General features: G+C 42.0%; 1 protein-coding gene across 1 annotated transcript in view; it reads left to right on the top strand.

The window, feature by feature from the left end:
• The first annotated feature begins 10083 nt into the window (after window positions 1-10083).
• LOC126198846 (myogenesis-regulating glycosidase-like) overlaps window positions 10084-25367 on the top strand; it is a 32786-nt gene continuing 17502 nt past the window's right edge. The window contains exons 1-3 of the mRNA XM_049935432.1: window positions 10084-10179; window positions 15956-16081; window positions 22555-23540. Coding sequence (XP_049791389.1) covers window positions 15958-16081; window positions 22555-23540 — 1110 coding nt within the window. The 5' untranslated portion in view covers window positions 10084-10179; window positions 15956-15957. The remainder of the gene's footprint in view (window positions 10180-15955; window positions 16082-22554; window positions 23541-25367) is intronic.

Below are 25367 nucleotides of genomic sequence, written 5' to 3'. Positions count from 1 at the left end.
TCGCGACGGCCTTATAAGCTTACGCGAAACTTGATAACAGTAGTTTTTATGCCCGGATTGCAAATGGATCTTCAAACGTAGATAATATGATATCTCGAATTATAACTTCCACCATTGAAGCCGATGCTACATTATAATCTTGCGAGGATGTTGATTTGTGAATTATTATAGCGCCGTTAATGCGTCGCTACGGTGCTAATCCAACAACTGCTACGTCGTAAATCCAGAGATAATGTATTCTTTAAATAACGTACAGAAAGCGTCATAATAACATGTTAAATTACTGTTCAGTGTTATTAAAGTCACTCAATCACCTTTAGCTTCGACGTTCTACCAAGAAAATAATTATTCACAATTACACAATAAAGTTCGATTAAATGATGTAGACGACACGAAGTATTAAAGTTATAACTTAGTTTATTGAACTTCTGAATTATCTAACCACTGCACTGGAAAGCACACCGATTTGTCATTCAGGGAATTGAAGCTACGATTTACATCTGCAAGTCTGACATTGACTACAGCTTCCGACAACACGGCGTACCTGTGAATTCTTCGTGATTGCGTGTATATATTTCCCACTCAAGTCTATATGTAGAGCTTATGTCGGCGTCTGATACTTTGCTGTGCCCTCAATGTTCGTACAATCACAGGTCACGACGACTAAGTCCCAGTATTGATTAAGTATCACACGAGTTACTTTTCCCTCGCGTATAATATCTGTTCCATTGTCCGGCTGAACGGTAACTGTTCTATCACCTTTCTTCAGAACTTTGACTAATACGTCAAGACGATACTTGAAAAACTTCAAAATTACAGATGGTTCTGAAACAATGTAGTATCGGTCAATAAGCGTGCTTTTACCGCGACGTCTACAAGAGAGCGAATAAAGATCTTCATTGAAGTTTTTCATTGTAGTTGCAGCGAATTTACAGCTCGATGCGGTTACAACTCTTTTCTTGGATAGATGTTATCTCTGATCACTTTATCACGTGTGGCACATATTTTGAATATTCATAGTTTCATGCTTCGTAGATTAAGTGATCATCTGATAGTATTTCATTTAGTTCTTTCCGTGGAGTAGATGCTGTTAATTCCCTATTATTTCTGTTGGTCAAACTTTCAAAAGCGTTAATATTTTGTTGCCAGTAGCTATCGTCAAGGTCAGGATAACTAATTTTTATATCTTTTGCTGTCAAAAAGGGTGTCATTAGGGGCTCTATATTTGGGGTGCTATACGGCGGACTCACGGCTGTCGAGGACGCTGCATCAGCTCGGAGAGGAAGTCAATGAGAACCTCTGGTGTGGTGGTTTGCCGCCAGATGGCGAGGTAGGCACGGCACGCCGATATTCCTGTTTAGAGATGGGGGTGACCACAACGTGCTTATGAGGCACACACGGTTTCGAGAAGTACTTAATGTCTCCCAAATCACTACCCTGTTTTGTCCCCTCAGGTGGCAGCAATGTCGAATGATCTGATAACGTGCTCAATGCTGATCCTGAAACGTAGCAATATGATGAGCAAGAATGCGCACACTCTAGTTTAGCACTACTTTTAATCTGTAGTGCCTGTAAATACGGGTAATCGATTAGTGTACAAGCAGACGCGGTAGCTGTACGAGCAACGGAATAGAGTTTAATTAAGAGGTTCGAATTAGAATTCAGTTGATATCCGGCTCTGCCGAATGCTTGTGGGGTGAGCCAAGTGGGCTGTCGGGCTGGTGTCGCAGTGACATCCAAGGGCAAGGAAGCGAAGGAACACAATCACGTTAGGGGCGAACAAAAACTAAAACCAGTATGTACAGGCCAACACTGCTTCACATTGAGAAAGGTGGACTGGTCCTAACCGTGATCTCTAGCCAAGACAAAGTAGTGCTGCCGTTAAACAGTTTAGGTAAATCAGGAAACAGCGGTAAAAATTACATAAAAGTACAATTCCGTAATTCCAGTGCCAGAGAGCGAGTAAGGGCGAGTAAAGTGACGTCACAGTGGCTCAGAGAGCGGGAAGGAAACAAGAACGCCATATTAGGACGTGGATTTCCGCCGGCAAACGTGAAGGATGGGCGTCAGCGTCATAGCCCAAATCTCGTAAATTAACTTCGCATTTTGCTCAAACAAGGTCAGTGTGTGCGCAGTCACTTGCATGTGGGTTGTGCAATTTTACAATAGTGAATTAAAAGTGTGGTTTGGATGTGAACATGACAAGAGGCATAGACGAACGTAGTTCACTTAGCAAAGCTTATTCTGCCTAACAACAAATGTCACAACCTGGACTGCCGTTACGGTTTCGGCTCAGATTCATGCCACACAGGAGTTTTAGGGCAGCTTCTACCCTGGACAGGATCAGTGTTGGTAGACCCACGGACTACCCGTCAGTGCTGTTCAGTACCGGCTGATGGAATTTATTGTCCCTGGCTACATATCGCTGACCTTCTCGCGAGGCAGTAAGCGTAAGGCGTACACTGGAACAATTTCACACAAAAAATGGTTCCGTACCACAACCACAGAATCGAGTGGAAACAACGTAAACGCCCTCGATCCTATTGACCGAATGCTCTAAGCTATTGGGGTGGAGTATTTGTGTCGGCGAGGAGAGGCTCCGCTCTACGATATCATTTGTAATGAGAGAATTTGTTCTGGTCTTCTCGAGTTGTCAGCGGTCTTTAGTTCCACTACATTTGCTTAACGAACTTTAGTTCCGATCATACCCCTGCTAGGCGATGTTGCGTCCACTTTGTGTCTCTTACATAAGATTACATGACCAACGAAGACAGTTCGGCTTGTGCTCTGCTAACCATTTTCTGCTGAGCTTCTTCTCAGTCACATACAAGAATGTCGAGGTTTCTGTCTTCCAGGGCGAGTATTCGTGCTGAAATTTCTACGCTTCCTCGCTGGCGCCTGTTGATATATCCACGTGACTGAGTAACACTAGCTGTTAGACAATTTTACTCTCTCGTTGTTACGTAACATTCACCTCCATTTTAAAAATATTTGTCCCGAATTTCCCTCTTACTATATATTTGGCGAACTATAGTACATATTTAATCTTAATTTGAACTTTTTGCTCGTTTAGGCGCAAAGAAAATTTTATCCTTGCTCAACATCATTTTTCTAGCTTGACTATTTTTACATTTTACTCTAAAATGTGTGACTTACGAATCTGTTACAAAGGGATCTCATGGATAGTTGTCCCCTTTGCTCGATTTATTCTCTTTCTGAGATGTAACTGGTCTGTACAAATAATAGCTAGTATCACCACAATACTAGAGGTTAGTATTCAGATTGTAAAGATATTTTGTTTACGCTTCTCTTGATACTTGCGTACATGCTGTAACATTTGATCGACCAAAATTTTCCTTTTTTGCGTTGACTAATTCGTCTGTCGAGGGGAGCGAAAGGCTATTTACAATTTGTACAGAAACCAGATGGCAGTTATAAGAGTCGAGGGACATGAAAGGGAAGCAGTGCTTGGGAAGGGAGTAAGACAGGGTTGTAGCCTCTCCCCGACGTTATTCAATCTGTATATTGAGCAAGCAGTAAAGGAAACAAAAGAAAAATTCGGAGTAGGTATTAAAATCCATGGAGAAGAAATAAAAACTTTGAGGTTTGCCGATGACATTGTAATTCTGTCAGAGACAGCGAAGGACTTGGAAGAGCAGTTGAACGGAATGGATGGTGTCTTGAAGGGAGGATATAAGATGAACATCAACAAAAGCAAAACGAGGATAATGGAATGTAGTCGAATTAAGTCGGGTGATGTTGAGGGTATTAGATTAGGAAATGAGACACTTAAAGTAGTAAAGGAGTTTTGCTATTTGGGGAACAAAATAACTGATGATGGTCGAAGTAGAGAGGATATAAAATGTAGACTGGCAATGGCAAGGAAAGCGTTTCTGAAGAAGAGAAATTTGTTAACATCGAGTACAGATTTAAGTGTCAGGAAGTCATTTCTGAAAGTTTTTGTATGGAGTGTAGACATGTATGGAAGTGAAACGTGGACGATAAATAGTTTAGACAAGAAGAGATAAAAGCTTTCGAAATGTGGTGCTACAGAAGAATGCTGAAGATTAGATGGGTAGATCACATAACTAATGAGGAGGTGTTGAATAGAATTGGGGAGAAGAGGAGTTTGTGGCACAACTTGACAAGGAGAAGGGATCGGTTGGTAGGACATATTCTGAGGCATCAAGGAATCACCAATTTAGTATTGGAGGGTAAAAATCGTAGAGGGAGACCAAGAGATAAATACACTAAGCAGATTCAGAAGGATGTAGGTTGCAGTAGGTACTGGGAGATGGAGAAGCTTGCACAGGATAGAGTAGCATGGAGAGCTGCATCAAACCAGTCTCAGGACTGAAGACCACAACAACAACAACAATTCGTCTGTTGCCCTTAGTAAAGCTATATCTGAAGTAATGTTCAGGAAAGTTAAGTTTTGCATGGGTAAAACACTAAAGGATTTCTCTGGCCAATAAAAAACCGGCCGAGTTCCCGTACTTATCGTACTACCTGGAATCGTAGCAGGAAGGTGAAATATCGTTTCAGCTGAATCACTCTCGATTCCACTTACTAATAATCCACTTTGCTTCAACTCTAATATTGTCATCCCTGTCAATGCCTTACCGGGTGTTCATAAAGTCCGCGAACACTTTCAATTATTTATTCCACAAGAAAAAAAACATTGTACAAAGATCATAAATATGTCATTTTGAAGTGAAACCCGGAAATTTTTTTTTCATGTATACCGCCACAGCGTGGTTTGGTAATTTGCCAATAGTCAGCGCTAGTCGCAAAAATGGCGAGTACCGGTGCGGAGCGAGTTTTGTGTTGGAGTTCGACGAAAACAAGTGTGCTACAGCTGTTCAGCGGCTGTTTAGAAACTAGTAGGGTAAGAAGTCACCAAGCTCTCCATCCTTCAGCAGGATGGGTCTCCGCCCCATTTTGACCGTGAAGTTCGTGGGTACCTGAACACGGAGCTGCCGCATAGATGGACCGGCCGTGCTACAGAAGGGATCAGCTGTTTCATGAAATGGCCTCCCCGATCGCCAGATCTCATTCCGTGTGACTTTCTCTGTGGGGACACATTGATGATCTGGTGTGTGTACCGCCTCTACCACGTGATGTAGCAGAGCTCCGGGAGAGAATACGGGAAGCGACTGCCACAGTCGTTGATGTCACGCTGGGACGGGTATGGTAAGAATTCGATTACCGTATTGTCGTCTGCCGGGTCACTCATGGTTCGCATATCGAATGTTTGTAAAAAAAAAAAAAATACTTTCAGAGTTTCTCTTCAAAATGCAAAATGTATGACATCTGTACAACATTTGGTTCTTGTGCAATAAATAATTGAACGTGTTTCCGGACTTTATGTACACCCTGTATCATTGTAGCAATTTACAGTTACACTCTCTGACGAGAATATACAATATAACCAATGACTGCCAGTCAGCTGAAAACGCGGCTGCAGCATCGGTACTACTTTTTACACTCTAGTGCTCCTATATTCTGTGGAAACAACTGAATTTCACATTATCATTTGTCACTTCGAAGCACCAACTGTATAGAAATGGCGACTAACTCCGTACCAGAATCTCCTATTGGCATAAAAACATATATATCTCTTTGTTCTTACACACACGCATTATTTAATTAGTTTGTACATGTACCCACTTACCGATAATTTTCCTTTTGACAGCTAACAGATGGATCGTAAAATGATGGTAACGATAATTTCAACTTCTAACTGGAAAATGTACGTTAGTATACGCCCTGGCTCGATCTGAATAATCTTTAACTATAGAAATACGGAAGAAGAGTGCTGTATTACTTTTCATTAGTGCTACAGCGTGCCGTATCGCTTTTGATAATTCTCCTTCCGCCTACAGCGATCCCAACAGAAACTGCTGTGGCCTTAACCTTGTTGTACATCACTGTCCATGTGTCAATATTTCCGTCGCTCGTTTCGTTTACTGTGCAACCGAGCTGTTTTTCGCGCGCATTTCTCGTTGTTTAACTTACCACCTTCCATTTTTGTAACTCCTGTCAAAAGCCAACAAACTGTTGTTTCTGTGTATATTACCGTTACTTGTACAATCCCTATTTAAATTGTCGATGTTCTTTTTATATGCTGCTTCCAATATCGTTTTTAATTATTTCTGAACAGAAAAACTTCAGTCCCTGATAATCGTTCTGTACCTCTATTAGAATTTCCCCTTTTTTCACTTCCGTAGATACTCGTACGTTTATGAACAAATTCTGTAAACGTCGAATTTCATTTATTACCTTCCAAATGTCAATCGTGCGTTTTCAAAAGCAACTGTGGATCGTGACACTTATATTTTGGGTTCGTGAGAACGAGATTCCATTTTCCAACTGCTGGCATACGTACAACAACGTTATAGCCATGATATTATACTGCAACGTTATCTATGACAATAGCCACCGGAGAGGAATTACCCTGGATCCCCTCACTCCTTAGGAAAATGGCGTATCTCAGAGAAAAACTAGTACAGCTAGCTAAAAAAAGTAATATTAATCTCGGTAACCTTAGACAAAATGAAACACAATACATCGCTATTTTACCATCTATGCGTACACAGAGGTTAATAAGGTACACTGTGTGCTACTCTTATTCCATATGGTAAATTCTCTTTCTGCAGTAATGGCGCAGGTCTCTGCAGTAAAGCATGAACTGTATCCTAAAAGTTTTAACTCGACTAACAGGGACAACCAATGTAAATGCAACTTGGCACTGAATCGTGATGTCATCTCCACTGCCTGGTATTTTCCTTGAAACTTTCTCAAGAATTTCTTGATTTTGTCCTTGGGGGTATACGGATTTGTTATGAAGACCCTACTGCTATACCTGCTACTGAGGTAAATTATCTGTACCCAGCCTCTGGATGCTCTAATGTCTTTGTATTTGAATGTTTCAGTCGTTACCAAATTTCTTTTAATGTTTTCAGGAATTGCTTCATTTGTTTGTGCCGTGCTGCATTCTATGGCTGCACGTAAGGGAAGTTGGAACACCCTATCCCGACAGTGTCAAATTTAGTGACTGGGCTACCCTGTATTTCAGGAACCACTGTAGCCACTGGCATTAACTTTTACAGTACATTAAACTGTATGTTCTGTGTCTACTGAACTACAATAATTGCATTTCAGCCACTGCTATCGCAAATACAATTTTTTAATTACACGGTTAAAATTTTCTGTACTTTCTTATATGTTATCCTAAATAATTTTAATTATACATAACATTACGTTCTTCTTCTAGCTCGGTAGACTCAGGATATGTATGTGATTACTCCCTGAAAATTTGAATACTCTACTCGAAGTAGTTTCTGAGATTTAGGGAAAAATGCCACAGAAAATGTGAATGTTCAGGAACGGCTTCCAAAGTTTCAAAGGACTGTAGCTCACTTAATATATGCTTATTTTTTATTTTTAGTCACTCAGACGCACCCTTCACCATACTGTATATCATCCTCTTGATCTTTTTCCAAGCTTTTTCTTTTTTTCTTCTTTCTGGACTTCTTAGCGGCCAACTGCGCTGCATACTCCGTTTTATCAATGCGAACCTTGTCCATCCGTTCAAGCTCTCTGATGCAGTTTGTTCAAGTATTAATTCCCATATGTTGTAGCACTTTCACCCTATCAATGGTGCCATCATTAAAAGCAACAATAGCACCACTGACCTCTCAGTTTAGTGTCTTCATGCCAACAAAAACATTTTTTGATAAGCGAGTCCATATAAGATTATTGAACGACTCATTGGGATTTTGAGTCTGACCATGTAGTCATTTCTTCAGTAACTAAGGATTTTTCAGGTCTCTGTAAACAAGTTTTATGATATCCGTGACTGCTGTTGGGATGGAATGTTTATGGCTGTATGAACTATTTGAGTACTGAGCAATGCGGTAATTGCACCATCAATCAGGTCCGGGAGGGGAAAGGTGCGATACTGGATACTGCTGTAGTTCATCAGTCATTTTGCCTGTCAGCCTGCCTCTTATGGTTTTACCATTAGAATGCTTCTTGTCTCTCAAACTTTGTTTCAACTTCCTCAACCTGGTGCCAATCCTCTTCTGCACATGACTTGTGTAACACAACAATCCATAGCCTTCTATATACGAGATTACCGATTTTATTAGATCTTGAAATAATCCACATAAAAATTTTAACATTTTCAACCGGCGTAGATTATATTTAAAAATAAACTGAAATACTTGCCATGTGAGTTTATGATGTGTATATATATCACTTTATTCGGAAAATTGCAAATTTTATAATGATATAAAAATCCTAAAATGTGAAAAACCAATTTTTTCCATTCTAACTCCCCTTAATCAAAAGGTGCTGGCATCTTTCACCCATAAACTACTTTGTATGGTGGAATACATGTCCCTGTGTGCATTTCTGAACTGTACGCATTCACCCAAAGCCTAAATACATGTACCAGTCTAAATGTTCACTGTTCAGATAGTGACTTTAACATCTTCACTATGGTATGATGGACTCGTTCAGTGCGACCATTAGCTCGTCTGTGAAACGGACTAGTACACAGATTCTTGACTTTCAGTAGATGACAGTGCTGTTTCATCACATCACACACAAAGTTATTTCCTTGATCTGTGACTATAGTTTATGGTACAGGACAATTAAGTAACCAATTGTTAACCATGACTTGAGTTACAGTGCTCACTTCTGATCTGCTATTGCTGTCAAATGGTCGATCATTGTTAGTGGTAAAATCAGGAAAAGAAATGATCTGAGATTAATATGTCACTCATATTTTGAAATGCAGCTTCACATTCTGTCTACTGATACGTGACCCCCATTTTTCAATAATCAAATCAATGAGTTGAGGATTTCTGAACTTCATTAGATGCAGCAAGTGTGCGACCAGCACTAAACCAATCTGTCATACAAGATGTTTCCATACCATAACCAGATAATCCGGTGTGAGCGACATGGACACCGTGAATCCTACTGATTAAGCGCTCTGAGCTACTGGAGGTGGACTACTTGTGTAGTCGAGGTGAGGGCCCACTCTACGATGCCATTCTTAATAACCGGAGCGTTTCTGCTCTTCTCGAGTTGTTAGCTAGTCTTCAGTTCCGCTACATTTGCTTAACGAATAAGCTACAGCGTCTTTGCAGCTTAGGCATATTCCTGCTAGGTGATGTTGCGCCCAACCTAGTGTCTCCTACACAACGTTACGAGAGTAACGAAGGCAGTCCAGGCTGTTCTCTTCTAACCGTTTTCTGATGAGGTCGCTGGTAATCGCACTCAGCAGTGTATTCTTATGGCTCTTTCCTGGAGTTTGAAAATTGTGTTCGTATTTTGTGCATTTGTTACCCAAGAAAAAATTCCATATGTACTTATTGCTCACACATCGCCTCAAATGTATTTAGACGTCCATAGCTTTCCATGTAAATAAATTTACCTATCAGAATTCAATATTTTATTTAGAGTTTCAGTGAACCGTCGAACTCTATGACGAATGATCGTGGGCAGTTCAGAGCCGCAACAGCTTAGATATTGGATTACTTGATTCAATTGCATACTGTTGAAAACTTAGGAAAATAGCTAATGAAAATCCTTCAGCAGCAGATACTGTTTGAAGAACCTTGTAAGGATAGAACAGCGTTATGGAAGGTGTGCTCCGTTATATCACAATTTGTTTAGAAGGAATAAAGTCAGAAATTCGCTCAGGAGACTAAATTTATTTTTTGACGTTTGTCGTGGATTTTGAATTCTATGTCTGTAGCAAGAAGAAAGGCAGACAAACGGCGTTGTGCTAGATATAACGAGACTCAGAAAATCAGTCGGGTTTGTCACTAATTATGAGCTCTAATTGCTTTGCCGCGAAGAAAATTATTTTCCGATGTTTATCGTGGACCATGAAATCTTTTCTTGTCGCAAGAGATAAAGCAATTGATCTACATCACTTATCATCTTGATAGCTATAATTACGTTGATGTGAACCAGTCATCATAATTCTAACAGATAATAATCTAATCGTTGACGAGCGAAACGTATTTTACAGTAGTAATTAAAGAACTTTAGTGATTAGTTACAGTTATATATATATACAGGACAAATAGGGCATCAGGACAGGCAGAGGAACACCTGCAGCTGCTCCGTGTTTCACAACGACTGCGAGAGTGCTTGGAGGTGAGCTGTTGCCTTTTGTTGGTGACACATACGCAAATTAGTGTAGTTCATAACTATGTACGTTAGTTTGTTGTGGGATACTGGGTTTCTGTTGTGTCCAGTAACTGTGAAGGCGATGAGACTGCTCTGGTACTTTTTTATAGTTTCTTAAGAAAAGCCATAAAGAAAGGGAGTGGGATTATAATGATAAACACTGGCTATCACTTCCTCAACTAGCCACAACGAAGCATTAATCCCAGAAATGGTAGGCGGTGTTATAGCTAGACGAAACTCCTGTTTCTCCCTCATACTTTAAATTACTATAGAACCAGAATTGAGAACGACGTTATGGAAATGGCGAATGCACACTGAACGTCTCCCCTGTGTGACGTCGGCAGCCGGTGGACGTTGAACAATTTTACGCAAATGCAATCAAGGTGGTCTAGTGAGTATTAAAGATGCCGAGGTACAGAGAGGCAGAGAAAGTCAACAGATTAACGAAGTCTTAAAAGTTGTGGCAGACAGAAAGGTTGTTGTTCGTTCGGCGAGAAAACTTTGGAGACTCCCAGCGGTGTTCCTTCACTATTTTATCACCGAACGGAAACAAAAGACCCAGGTATCTCTTGCCGAGATAAATATTCACGAAGCAAGATCAAACATTCTTACATTGCATTACAGAAAACAGTGAAATGGCCTGTGACAGATACTTGTCTGGAATGAAAGTTATAATGCAACGAGTGCATGGTGCGGTTTCCCCACGATTCAAAATACTCTTCTGGCCATTAAAATTGCTACACCACGAAGATGACGTGCTTCAGATACGAAATTTAACCGACAGGAAGAAGATGCTGTGATATGCAAATGATTAGCTTTTCGGAGCATTCACACAAGGTTGGCGCCGGTGGCGACACCTACAACGTGCTGACATGAGGAAAGTTTCCAACCGATTTCTCATACTCAAACAGCAGTTGACCAGCGTTCACTATCGAAACGCTGTTATGATGCCTCGTGTAAGGAGGAGAAATGCGTACCATCCCGTTTCCGACTTTGAGAAAGGTCGGATTGTAGCCTATCGCGATTGCTGTTTATCATTTTGCGACATTGCTGCTCTCGTTGGTCGAGATCCAATGACTGTTAGCAGAATATGGAATCGGTGGGTTCAGGAGGGTAATACGGAACGCCATGCTGGGTCCCAACAGCCTCGTATCACTAGCAGTCGAGATGACAGGCCGTCTGTAACGGATCGTGCAGCCACGTCTCGATCCCTGAGTCAAGACCACAACCATCTGCACGAACAGTTCGACGACGTTTGCAGCAGCATGGACTATCAGCTCGGAGACCATGACTGCGGTTACCCTTGACGCTGCATCACTTCACGATGGCCGCATACGTGTTTGGCGACATCGTGGTCAACGCACATTGGAAGCGTGTATTCGTCATCGCCATACTGGCGCATCATCCGGCGTGACGGTATGGAGTGCCATTGGTTACACGTCTCGGTCACCTCTTGTTCGCATCAACGGCACTTTGAACAGTGGACGTTACATTTCACATGTGTTACGACCCATGGCTCTACATTCGATCCCTGTGAAGCCCTACATTTCAGCAGGATAATGCACGACCGCATGTTGTAGGTTCTGTACGGGCCTTTCTGGATACAGGAAATGTTCGACTGCTGCCCTGGCCAGCACATTCTCCAGATCTCTCACCAACTGAAAACGTCTGGTCAATGGTGGCTGAGCAATTGGCTCGTCTGAATGCGCCAGTCACTACTCTTGATGAACTGTGGTATCTTGTTGAAGCTGCATGGGCATCTGTACCTGTACATGCCATCCAAGCTCCGTGTGGCTCAATGCCCAGGCGGATCGAGGCCGTTATTATGGCCAGAGGTGGTTGTTCTGGGTACTGATTTCTCAGGATCTATGCATCCAAATTGCGTGAAAATGTAATCACATGTCAGTTCTAGTATAATGTATTTGTCGAATGAATACCCGTTTATCATCTGCATTTCTTGTTGGTGTAGCAATTTTAATGGCCAGTAGTGTATTTAGTGTATCTGCGGAAATTATAAGTGAGAATCTTATGATACGATCTGCTAGTAGACACCGTGGTAGACAGATATCCAGGCGGAAAATGTGTCAGAGCAGTTTATGGACGTAGAAAACTGCGCAAAATACCGTCTCGACGGTTCTAGAATAGTTTATTACTTCTCAAATGACGCGTATCTGTGCACTGGAATCCTCGTCTCCGAAAAGCTCACTATACAACGGTGACGACACAAGTCTTGTAGCCGTCGATGAATTCCCAGATTTAAAAAATATTCTACGCGCCAGAACCGCTTTTCCCGTCAGTGAAACCATTCTGCTTCCATTGCCCAAACAGTGAGATGGAAGAATACATCTGTGTATCACTGGAATAGTAGAAGTTCAAAAACGTACGACGTCGCTCGATGAGAAGCAGGGAGGTTCTACTGAAACGAAGATGTACTCTGAAATAGCTTTGTGTGTACACAAAAGGTGTCCATTACTCATGATATCTCCATCTTAATGAGCAGATGCTGCATTAAAAATGTGTAGAGAAAGTGAACATGGCCTACATTACTCATTTTATAACTAAACACTAATTTCCTGTAGAAGACTCATCTAGGAAAATATTTCTGCCACGTAGTTATTAATGGCCAAATACATTAAGACGGTATAAGACTTACTTTGGTTACTTTCATTATTGCATAATGGTTTCTTACGAATTTTTCAGAGAGTAGTCAACGAAATTCAGGTACTGAATGGTAGAATGTTGCTCCACTCTTGCATAAGAGGTTATTAACCTGATGCAAATTTTTCGGGTAGTAACCAAGCCAATCACAGAATACGAATCTCAAAAGATTGGTCGCAGTCGAATATAGAATCGTATAGGTCACGATCCTGCCTATAATCGATAGCTACAAAAAAACTATAGGCTCCAGTGTACGTAGTCTGCAAGCAGTAAGTTCGACACGTCATCCCACGCTGAGACCAGCGTTCAGTGGTGGTACGGACAACAGGTGCATCATGCAGTGCGCGACTGAAAAGGCGCGGCGGACAGAAACGTACTCCGAAATTGAAACACGTGAGACAGTACGATTCTCGGTGGCAAAAATTATAATCCGCATGCAGGTTCACCATGAAATTTTGGCGGCAGCTGAACAAAATGCATTGTCGTGTTCAGCCGTGGTGAAATGACGCTAAAATTTCGATCGAGGCTGCACAAACTTGGATACACGGTTCGGCAGGTCCACATCTTTCACCAGGCACAACTTTCATCTTCATGGTACGCTCAAAGAACCTCTCGAGGGAACGATATCTTTCATGGATAAGAACCGTTACATCACGGTCCTCGAATGTCCAGGGAGCGAATTTCTATCGTCTAGGAACTGATCGACCGGTACAATGTTTACAGTCATATAATGAAGGATTTAATGAACAGGACGTTTTTTCGATTACTTGCTGTTTTGGATAATTCTGATAGAACCATGAGTGCATTACGATCTCAGTAAATTTTATTTGCTACAGAATACGCTTTTTAATGTTATAATTTACATAGAGCTATGCGTGAATATAATATACAGAAACGAATGCAGATGTAAGGAGAGCACCGTTAATAACGTTAATTTTACGGACAGCTGGCTCTTGTACAATGCGATATAACCGTATCTCACCGCTTCCGTATCGGAGATAACATTCGGTGAAGGATTGTGTACAGACGATACGCCACCAGTGGAAGTCCCATTCTTGATAACGTCCGTTGTTGGTAGACTGCCCAGATACCGATTTTCTCGGAATATAAAGATATAGATGACATTCGTAACGATATTCAAGATAGACTGCCTGCTGACCGTTATAAAGGTACGAGAAGGAATTTAGGGCGTCTACATGAATGAATATGCGTGAATATGAAGAGCTCAGATGGAAACCCAGTTTTAAGCAAAGATAGAAAGGCAGAAAGGTGGAAGTAGTATATAGAGGGTCTATACAGGGGCGATGTTCTTGACGACAATATCATAGAAATGTAAGAGAATGTAGATGAAAATGAAATGGGAGATATGATACTGCAAGAAGAGTTTGACAGAGCACTAAAAGACGTAAGTCGAAACAAAGACCCGGGAGTAGACAACATTCCATTAGAGCTACTGACAGTCTTGAGAAAGCCAGACCTAACAACACTCTACCATCTAGTGGGCAAGATGTATGAGACAGGCAAAATACCATCAGACTTCAAGAAGAATATAATAATTCCAATCCCAAAGAAAGGAGATGTAGACAGACGTGAAAATTACCGAACTATCAGTTTAATAAGTCACAGCTGCAAAATACTAACATGAATTCTTTACAGACGAATGGAAAACCTGGTAGAAGCCGAACTCGGGGAACATCAGTTTGGACTCCGTAGAAATATTGGAACACGTGAGGCAATTCTGACCCTAAGACTTATCTTAGAGAACAGATTAAGGGAAGGCAAACCTACGTTTCTAGCATTTGTAGACTTAGAGAAAGCTTTTGGCAACGTCGAATGGAATACTCTCTTTCAAATTCTGAAGGAGGCACCGGTAAAATACAGGGAGCGAAAGGCTATTTACAATTTGTACAGAAACCAGATGGCAGTTATAAGAGTCGAGGGGTATGGAAGGGAAGCAGTGGTTGAGAAGGGAGTGAGACAGGGTTGTAGCCTCTCCCCGATGTTATTCAATCCGTATATTGAGCAAGCAGTGAAGGAAACAAAAGCAAAATTCAGAGTAGGAATTAAAATGCATGCAGAGGAAATAAAAACTTTGAGGTTCGCTGATGACATTGTAATTCTGTCAGAGACAGCAAAGGACCTGGAAGAGCAGCTGAACGGAATGGACAGTGTCTTGAAAGGAGGATATAACATGAACACCAATAAAAGCAAAACGAGGATAATGGAATGTAGTCGAATTAAGTCGGGTGATGCTGAGGGAATTAGATTAGGAAATGAGACACTTAAAGTAGTAAAGGAGTTTTCCTATTTGGGGAGCAAAATAACTGATGATGGTCGAAGCAGAGAGGATATAAAATGTAGACTGGCAATGGCAAGGAAAGCGTTTCTGAAGAAGAGAAATTTGTTAACATCGAGTATAGATTTAAGTGTCAGGAAGCCGTTTCTGAAAGTATTTGAATGGAGTGTAGCCATGAATGGAAGTGAAATGTGGACGATAAATAGTTCAGACAAGAGGAGAATAGAATCTTTCGAATTGTGGTGCTACAGAAGAATGCTGAAGATTAGATGGGTAGATCACATAACTAATGAGGAGGTATTGGGGAGAAGAGGAATTTGTGGCACAACTTGACTAGAAGATGGGATCGCTTGGTAGGGTATATTCTGAGGCATCAAGGGATCACCAATTTATTATTGGAGGGCAGCGTGGAGGGTAAAAATTGTAAAGGGAGACCAAGAGATGGATACACTAAACAGATTCAGAAGGATGTAGGTTGCAGTAGGTGCTGGGAGATAAAGAACCTTGCACAGGATAGAGTAGCATGGAGAGCTGCGTCAAACCAGTCTCTGGACTGAAGACCACAACAACAACAACCTAACATTAGAGAAGAATTTATTTTGCGAGTATACGAAACGCATTAATTCATGTCTCTCAGCACATTTATCGCGGAAGTAGTGCCGTGTATCCTCACGTGCTCCATCACTGAATGACAAGTGTGTGGGACATATTCAGTGCAAGCTGTTATGTGCCCGTTACTACACGTAGCCTTCAGCTGTAAGCTAATTTTTCCGCGCTCGTCTGCTGCAGCAATGTGGGCGACCCCGACGCTGCTACTGCTGTGTGTTTTGCTGGTGGCGCCAGACGCAGCTGCGACCGGCCTCAACACCCGCTACGACGAGACCACCGGACGCATCCTGATACTGACCCACAGGGGTGAGTGTTCGCCTTCAGAGGAGCTCCTGTGATGGCTCCTCTCTGCTGTCAACCTCGCTATCTCCTTAGCAGCGCTTTCCCAGGACAAAATAAAATCCATCGGTGCTGGCCTCTGAAACTATAATCAGCAAGAGTCCACACAAATAGTGTTTATTACATTTCCTATAGTTAATAGTAACCCCTTAGAAAAATAACTGAAAACTGATAAAATAAGATGAGGAATGTATCCTCAAATGCGAATGTTATAAGACTAGCTGCAGAATATACTGGTGACACCTACAATTTAAGCCGATCCGGTATTCGAACCGGATTTCCGCTTTGCGCGAGCGGTCGCCTTAATCGCCTGAGCCATGTGAGCAAACTTCCATATGTCACTATGTGTCTACGTCGTGCACTCGTACAAATGCTGTGATTCTCGTGCAGGGAGAGACTTACGATTATTGTCTTCGTATTAAATATTATATTACATACTACATCACTGACGGGAAAAATATCACAACATCTGGAGTTTTTTAACCTAAATGGAAGTTGCTAGGTGTGTTCCTGCACTTGAAAGATGACGTTTGTTCAGATTTCGCGCCAGTCGCATAAGAATACCACTAGTACCACCAGTGTAAGGATAAAAATCAGGTTTGCTTCAAATACTCCCTGTAACGACCGTGAGTGTTATTTATTTTTGAGACGTGGTGAGTTGATGTTACTCAATAATGCCTTTAAGGCGACAAAGACGTCCTTATCAAAACCTCACTGAGTCTGAACACGTAATAGGACTACGAGAAGCTGGAGGTTCATTTTGCGATACTGCTTGAAGACTTGGGAGGAATGTAGCCACTGTACATAATTACTGGCAGCAGTGGTCACGAAAAGGTACTGTCGTGAGGAGACTGGCCTCAGGACTGCTACGTGTTACTTCCAAGAGGGAAGACCGTCGTGTTTGGCGTATGGCTCTGACGCATCGTTCTGAATTAATCTGAACAGCGGTTGGCACCACAGTGACACAACAAACAGTTACATATCGGTAATTTCAAGAACAGCTCAGGTCCAGGCGCCCTGTAGCGTCCATTCCACTAACCCCAATTCACACCATTAGCGAGAGCTCATTGGAGGGCAGGCTGGAGATGTGTTTTCTGATGAAAGCTGGTTCTGACTGTGTACCAGTGTTGAGCGTGTGTTGGTCAGAAAGAGGACAGTTTAGGGCATGCAGCCAACCAGTCTGCTTTCTAGGCACACTGGACCCACATATAGAGTCAGTGTTGGGGTGTGATTTCTTATTAGAGCTGGAGCACTCTCATGATTATCCCACGCAACCTGACTATCTTATATACAGTTTTTCCATTCTTCTCTAAGGAATTCGTGTTGATATTTTGCAATCATGAGTTACTGATGCACGTGTGCTACCTAATATGTTCCAAAACGTCACTTATAAGAACAGGATACTTCCCGGTCTCATACCTCGGGCTATTTTGGTGGTTGTAAGGTGGGGGTCAAGTGTTTGGGATAGGCTTTGAGCTAATGGCCAATTTGTATACCACACGTATGGACCGTCTTACAGGGTCAACTTTTCCATATTACACACTTCCTCCGGCTTAGGCAAATCGAGCAACTCATAAAACTTGTGAAACATGGTTTCTTGGTGCACAACCGTACAGCGGAATTCAGAACAGCTATGAATAGAAAATGGCTGTAATTTGTAAGATATATTCGTAAGATTCCGATCTCGAACAACTTTGATAGTTTTCCCGATACATTTATCACTTTCCGAGATACACAGGTTAAAGTTACTTTACTTGTAATGTAACTTTCGGTTTGAGGCGAAAGCTAAAAAATAAATCACAGCTGCAAATTCCTCAAACTTTAACGATATTTTCTATAGGTATTTATCTTGCCACCTTCCCGATTTCAGTAACATTTTCTCATTATCGAAAAACACCGAAGAAACATAATTTTTGAGTACTATAACCGAGACGTAGATTCCAAGACAGCTATACAAAGTAAATAGTTTTTGACTTTTATATTATACTCTTAAGATTCCGATATAGAACAGTCTTGCAAATGTTCTTGATAGCATTATCCGTTTCAAGGATATAGAGCTTTAAAGTTGCACTCCTTTGGTGGGGTTTTGTAACCACGGATGGTAAGAGTGACCGTGGCTCTGTGCAGGACATGGAGCATCTGCTCGCCTGCCCAAACTGCCCTTATAGGTGCAACCCCGACGATTTATGGCTGGACAAGAAAGATGTCTTGGACGTGGCCCCATACTGGGTAGAAAGATTGTGACATGGTTTCCTGATATGAAAAGTAAAGCAAGTACACTACTTCTACACGTAAAATACCCAAGTAAAAGACAGTGTGAGGCGAAGACGTGATTTAGAAACTGACATAGGAAGGAAACATGTACTGTCAAGTGTCTCCCTTATCACCAAAAGGGTTCTCGGACTCCCATGTTGTTGCAGTAGTGAAGCATATGCAAAATATGTGTGCACGTAATATCCAGCCTGAGTTGTAAAATTATATATTACTGTGTTATTTCAGTTTCATATAAGTAAAGTATCAAAATATTACTGAGTGGCATGCCACGTTGTAGCAAAGAAAAGAAAGCAATCAGTAGAAAAAATGCATCTGTAGGAGCACGAAAGTGGCGACTATGCTCTTGTTCATTAAAAGGCTTTGACTGAAGAGTGAGGTACCAGCTACTTCATTCTACCTTCCTAAGCACCTTCAAAAATTTTCCCGGAAACTTGGACACATATCCGAGCTCTTCCACAATGAGAGAAACGTACTGGCAGAGGGAAAGAGACGGAATAGTAATGAATACTGAAAGACTGCTGACAGTGGTTTTGGTATAGAAAGGGCGAAAGATACAATGACAGTGTGGGCGAATGATAGGGACACAGTGGCACTGAAACATAGCTGGCAGTGAGAGAACACTGGTAAGAAAAGAGTGAAAGAGACAGTGCCAATGAGAAAGGAATAGAGAGAATCAGAAAGTGGAAGTGGGTGACAGCCAGTGATAAAGAGAGACAGTGACAAGGAGGAAGACAAAGATAGTGACTGTAGGAAGATACAGCTAAGGTTTGAAGAAATGAATGAGGTAGTAAGAGAGAGCTATAGGGAGACTAAGAAGTGTGAGGAGAGAGATTGTTAGTAGAACAGAACTAAGTAGACTCTGGCTGTGAGACAGGGGAAGAGATTGGACAGTGACAAAAAGACACAAAGAGATAATGACAATGAGTCTGTCTGAATGAGTGGGTGAGACCTAACTAGTGAGAGTGGATGGGAGTGAGCGACTTATGACGAAGAACCAGTGGATATGAGCGAGTTACAGGTTGGGGAGCTAGTGGGTGTGAGAGTTGAGTTACATGACAGAAAGAGTGCGAATATGTCGCCATGTCAAAACATTTGGGAGCACTTATAAAGGTTCTGAGATAGGTACAATGAGGCAGCTGGTACCCCGATTTTCAGTGAGAGTCTTTTAATAAACAGAAACATATTCGCCTTTTTTGTGCTCCTTATAGGACTATTTTTCCGCTGGTTGCGTAACTGTCCCACTTTAGGCTTCGAGCCCCTCTGCCTAGGCTCCTGTCGTTACATTTTGGAAGATTTCGAAGAAGGGCACTCGATTCGGCGGAACAAAACCCAAAAGAATGTTCGCCATATGAGCATGAGCTTCTTGATGCAATAATTTACCCACAGCCGTATGTATTGTAGAAATTTATTTTATTTTATGAACTTCTGTGTGCTACCAGTTTCGGCATTACATTGATGCCATCCATCTTCAGGCCCCACTCGTCATAGTCGTAAAATCGCTATACACGGGAGGAGGCATATAAATGGATCCCTGAATCAAATCGTCCTGCAACAGCTCTTGGTGGCCAGGCGACACTTCCATGTATAGCGATTTTACGACTATGACGAGTGGGGCCTGAACATGGCAGCAATGTAATGCCGAAACTGGTATCACATAGAAGTTCATAAAATAAAATAAATTTATACAATACATACGGCTGTGGGTAAATTATTGCATCAAGAAGTTCATGCCAGCCGTCATCCCACGATCCATAATGGATCAACGAAGAAGATATGAGGATGAAGTTGGTCCCATGGCGAGGAAGGACAGGCACGATTATTACAAAATATGATTTCAATCCGCAAAAATATCCTGTTTATAATGCAAGTACAAAGAGGTGGTTGTCTAAAATTTCAGTGACCTAGTCAGTCGGAAAGTTGATGGTTTATTTTGGCATTCGATTTACTTGAGCTCATGCACGAGCTGCCATTACTCTTCTCAGTGTATGAACGTCCTCCGAACTTAGTACATCGGGAAGAATTTGTGTCAGACAGAGACCACCTTACAAAGGAGCTGGAATATCTAAAATATATTTTCATTGATAATGGATACTCTACATATCAAATTAGCACAGATTTAAGAAGGAAGAAACATGGCCACTCACATGATCAAGTGGAGGAAATAAGCTGTCCTAATCCAGGGTGTTCCTTCCATTTTTAGGCGCTATTTCATAGAAATTAGGAAGATACTTAAAAAGACATTATGTTGAAATAATCTTCCGACCACCTACAAAGATCTGGGCTGTTTTCGGGCAGATAAATAAAGATCTGGGTTTGTGAATGCGTGGAGTCTGTAGAGTATCACGTCGGCGTCATAAAACCTAAATTGGTGACACCACACGAACAATATGAGGAAGAGGCATGTAAGGTCAGGGCTATTCGGCTGTCAAAGTCCGATCGGTTGCGAAATGGATACCACACTGAAACTAAAGAACATTTTATTTGCAACAGTCAGGTGCATCTTCTAGCTACTTCTCTACATATTCGCCGCTCCGACTCAGACGTCCTGTCGTAGCCTTGTACCAACTTTCCAGTATCACCGTCACACGAGGCAGACGTCTGTTCTTTCAGCAAATTCTATACGATGGTCTGCAGTTTGTTGTCCATGTTCGTAGCAAGCGGTTCATCTGAGCAGAGATGAAACTCAGAGGATGTCAAGTCGAGGCTGTATGGTGGGTGATCAAAGACACCCCATCGAAAACGCAGCAAGACTGCCTTCATTCCTCCTGCATTGTGCGGTGGAGAGTCGTCATGAAGAAGGAAATGTATGAGAGTTGCGTTGTGTGGGCTGCACGGAATCAGGCGAAATCTCTTTGTACACATCTAGGCCTCTTTAGGTGCTCACTGTGGCTCAGATTTGAAAAGAGCGTCGTGACGAGATTGACGGGAATACTAGACACTGTCCAACACATCTGTGCAAGTTTCATCAGGAATCCACTGTGGTTTCCATTCGGCGGCCCAGTGTTCATAATAAACGTATAACCTTCGTATGAGTAAATAATACTAAATTTAAAAAGGAAGTAGAAAGGAAATTGTGTTGATTAGAAACGAAATTAGCATTGTGTGTTGTGTGCTTATACATTTCTGCAGCTCACAGTGGTATCATCTCCGCATCTTTGTTACCTGAAAGAACGATGTCACATTGTAAAAAATGTAAGGATGAGCCGCGCGGAGTGGCCGCGCGGTTAGAGGCACCATGCCAAGGATTACACGGTCCCTCCTACTGGAGGTTCGCGTCCTCCCTCGGGTATGGGTGTGTGTGTTGTTCTCAGTATAAGTTAGTTTAAGTAGTGTGTAAGTCTAGCGACAGATGACCTCAGCAGTTGGTTCCTTATGAATCCAAACACACTCATTTTATATGGATATGCCACGGCTCTGACTGTATGACAGTGCTTCAGAACGTCCCAGTCGCGCCAATTTACGCTGAGTTACGTTGCATAGTATTTTATTTCTTTTTTTTAATAATGAAATGCAGGTCTGAAACGGTGGGTTTTTAATTCTTCTGGTAACATCGTTCAAATGTGGGTAACATACAAATTTTGTCAGTTGTGAGTAGTTTATGATGGTCCGCATACGGAAAGGGAACAATTTCTCGTCTCTTATTTTTCTGGAGAACGTTATCAATAAAATAAGAATTATAACCTTGTGAAGCAGATACGATTAAGTAATCGTCGGGAATTATGTTTAAAAGACTTATCCGAATAATGCGTGTAGTTCTGCACACTGCAGTAAAATGTTGCACGTTTGTTAGTTCGTGGGGAACTTAGTTCGCATAGGGATTACAATACTGGTGGCTTATGTTTACCGATAAACCCTAAACAAGTGCCCTTTCGATTTTTCCTAGCTATCATAATTTCACTACAATGCTGTACATGAGGACAGCCGCGCGGAATTAGCCGAGCTGTCTTAGGCGTTGCAGTCATGGACTGTGCGGCTGGTCCCGGCGGAGTCCTCCCTCGGGCATGGGTGTGTGTGTTTGTCCTTAGAATAATTTAGGTTAAGTAGTGTGTCAGCTTAGGGACTGATGACCTTAGCAGTTAAGTCCCATAAGATTTCACACACATTTGAACATTTTTACATGAGGACATGGTTATCTGCAAGCTGAACCGGTTTCCTTTATGTTACAGGTGGCCGTGAAGTCGAATTGGGTTATATCGTAGCTGAGGGCGGCGAGCGGTTGCGTGCTCCAGTGCACGAGCGCCTTGTCAATGGGGAACACTACGACTTCGGCCACTCCAAAGTGGTGATCCAGCCCAAAGATACAGCGGCCCGATGTTTCACAGTTCGGCAGTGGGTGAACGCCTCTACTTCGGTACTGAGGAGTTGTCAGCACCACCTGTCCAGCCACATCTACGGTGGGATCGAGACAGCCAGACAGGTGTGGCCTATTGAGAACACCGTATACGACCAGTACCCCTACGTTACTGACCAGGACCTCCATGCCGGTATTGCTGCGCGATACTGGCTTTTCTCAGACGGGAGATTCGTCTACGTTCAAACTGATGTCCCCCTTTTCATCGACCAGAATACCGAAGAGTCACTGAACAGACTGTGCTTCGTTGCTCAGAATGCGGATCCCTATCCAGAACATCGACAAGACATCCTTATGGACTATGACTTGTGCTTGCTGGACGGTCCGAGGCAGGCCCATGAGTACGCCGTACAGGCCTACCTGGGGAAGCCGACAGCCACCCCAGATGAACGCATGGCCACGGAACCAATCTGGTCAACAATAAATCGTTACCACGCTGATGTTAGCGATCAGAATCTGAGGGCCCTTGCTAACGAGATTATCGCCAATGGATTCAACTACAGCCAGATCGAAATAGACGAGTACTGGGAGGTATGTTACGGCAGTCTTACGTTTGATCCGAACAAGTTTCCAGACATGAAAGCCCTTACTGACGATCTCCATGCACTGGGATTCCGTGTAACACTCTGGGTGCATCCGTTTATACTCGAAGGGTGTGAGCCGTATTACTCCGAGGCGCTGGCTGCCGGATACTTTGTGTCAAATACCGAGGGAAGCACTCACACGTGGTGGAAGAATAACGCTGGCATTGTCGACTTCACCAACCCTGAAGCAGCCGCCTGGTGGACGGATCGACTGTGGGTGAGTATAGTCGTAAAAAAAATCTGCTTTTTGTTTCTATTCGATCCACTTTAAAAGCTCTTTTCCTTCTGACACCATTTGAAAGCTTTCCTGTCTTCGGTTCTCTTGGAAGCCAATTTGCGTAGCCACGATGAAGAATTTCGTTGTCATATGCTGCTAATTGTGTCACTGTTCAATCGAAAATGGGTATTATCTTAAAACCGAGATAGGAGATATTTCTGCAAGAAATGCTTCACAGAGAAAATCCATCCAACCGTACTCCAAAGTGTACTTTCAGAATACATATGGTATAGTTTGAAATGTAGATCAGCTCTGGAGGATTAATATTACAATTGTGCGCATTTCGCACAATATTTTGAGGATGCATAACAGCGTATACAAAAAATATTCAAGATATGGTATTATTATGGGTTGTTTTTCTATAATTTTTATTGTGTGTCCTGGGTGTGGTATTGTACACGAATTAATGGCATATACTATCAGTCAACTGATATTCAATAATATCATCTTTTATCTGCGTTAAGTGTATAGAATTTCATGATTTGTGCAATTTCTTGTGTGAAGTGAAAGGTGTTAAGGTGTTAGTCAGTTATACTTACGTATCCTTCCGATTTATCAATGTTAGTACTAACTCGATTATTTATATCGCAGCAGATAATCTTGTAACAGTCGCTCGATTATATAGTTCAAATCACGCTGTCTAGAATTCCGGCAAGGCTAATTACGATATACAGTCGTGGGATTTCAATTCTTACTGAAACATCTTTGGAGTTTTGCCAACGTAGTGTGCGTGGTAAAAACATCACATTACAATGCAGGCGGAGTGATAATCACATCCAGTGAAGCCCGGTTACGATTTGCTGGTGTAGTACTCCTCCCGTTTAAGTGGAGTGCCAGGCTGTAATTTAGATCTTACTCTTAATCGCTCAGACTGTGGAATTCGTCTCTACTTACAAGCGGTTGCAAACTGAATATTTGTGAGGCTGGGGGACTGGACAGATGTTAAAACACATAATGAAAAAAATATACTTTAAAAGTTCATGTATTAACAATTAGGGCACTGAGAAATTACAAACACTGGCTGCGGGCATGCATTGCTTCAAATCAACGGGGAAAGTCGAAAATTTCTGCGGGACCGGAATTCTAACCTGGGCCTCCTGCTTGCTAGACACATGCTCTGACCGCTTTTTATTTTATTTTTTTATTATGAGAACTTTATTGGATCAAATAGCCTCTGAGCCATTTGGTCATGGCAACTGCGCTGGTACTATAGAAGTAGCGCGTGGATGAAGTTCAGAATTTCGATCCGACAGGACGCATTCTAGGGCAGTCCATGCAGTTACAATGACCATTACGTCCGGATAGCAGAGTGGTCAGAGCATTTGCTTAGTAGGCAGGAGACCTAGGTTCGAATTCCGGTCCGACATTAATATTCAACTTTCTCCATTGATTCCGAGTAATGTCCGCTCGCAGCCGGTGTCTGTAACTCTTTTGTGTCTTAATCACTGGATGAAAATGATTTCTATTCTCTCGCACATACCCATGAAAATCAGGACTTAACACATCTCCGAGAAAAACCTTCGCATCTTACTGATATAGCACAGAAGTCAATTCAGAAATTGACTTTAAATACCCTGATAAAGGTAAACATGAATTTGAAAAGCTACTAAACATGAGCTAGTGAGACTGGCGGGCAACGTGCAGTGTCACTAGGGACTAAATTCTGCACTACTGGCCATTAAAATTGCTACACAAAGAAGAAATGCTGCTGATAAACGGGTATTCATTGGACAAATATATTATACTAGAACTGACATGTGATTACAT

Source organism: Schistocerca nitens, chromosome 8 (genome assembly GCF_023898315.1).
Source record: "Schistocerca nitens isolate TAMUIC-IGC-003100 chromosome 8, iqSchNite1.1, whole genome shotgun sequence".
Taxonomy (NCBI): domain Eukaryota; kingdom Metazoa; phylum Arthropoda; class Insecta; order Orthoptera; family Acrididae; genus Schistocerca; species Schistocerca nitens.
Note: the sequence above shows the minus strand (reverse complement) of the source record. Positions and strands in the feature narration are given on the sequence as shown.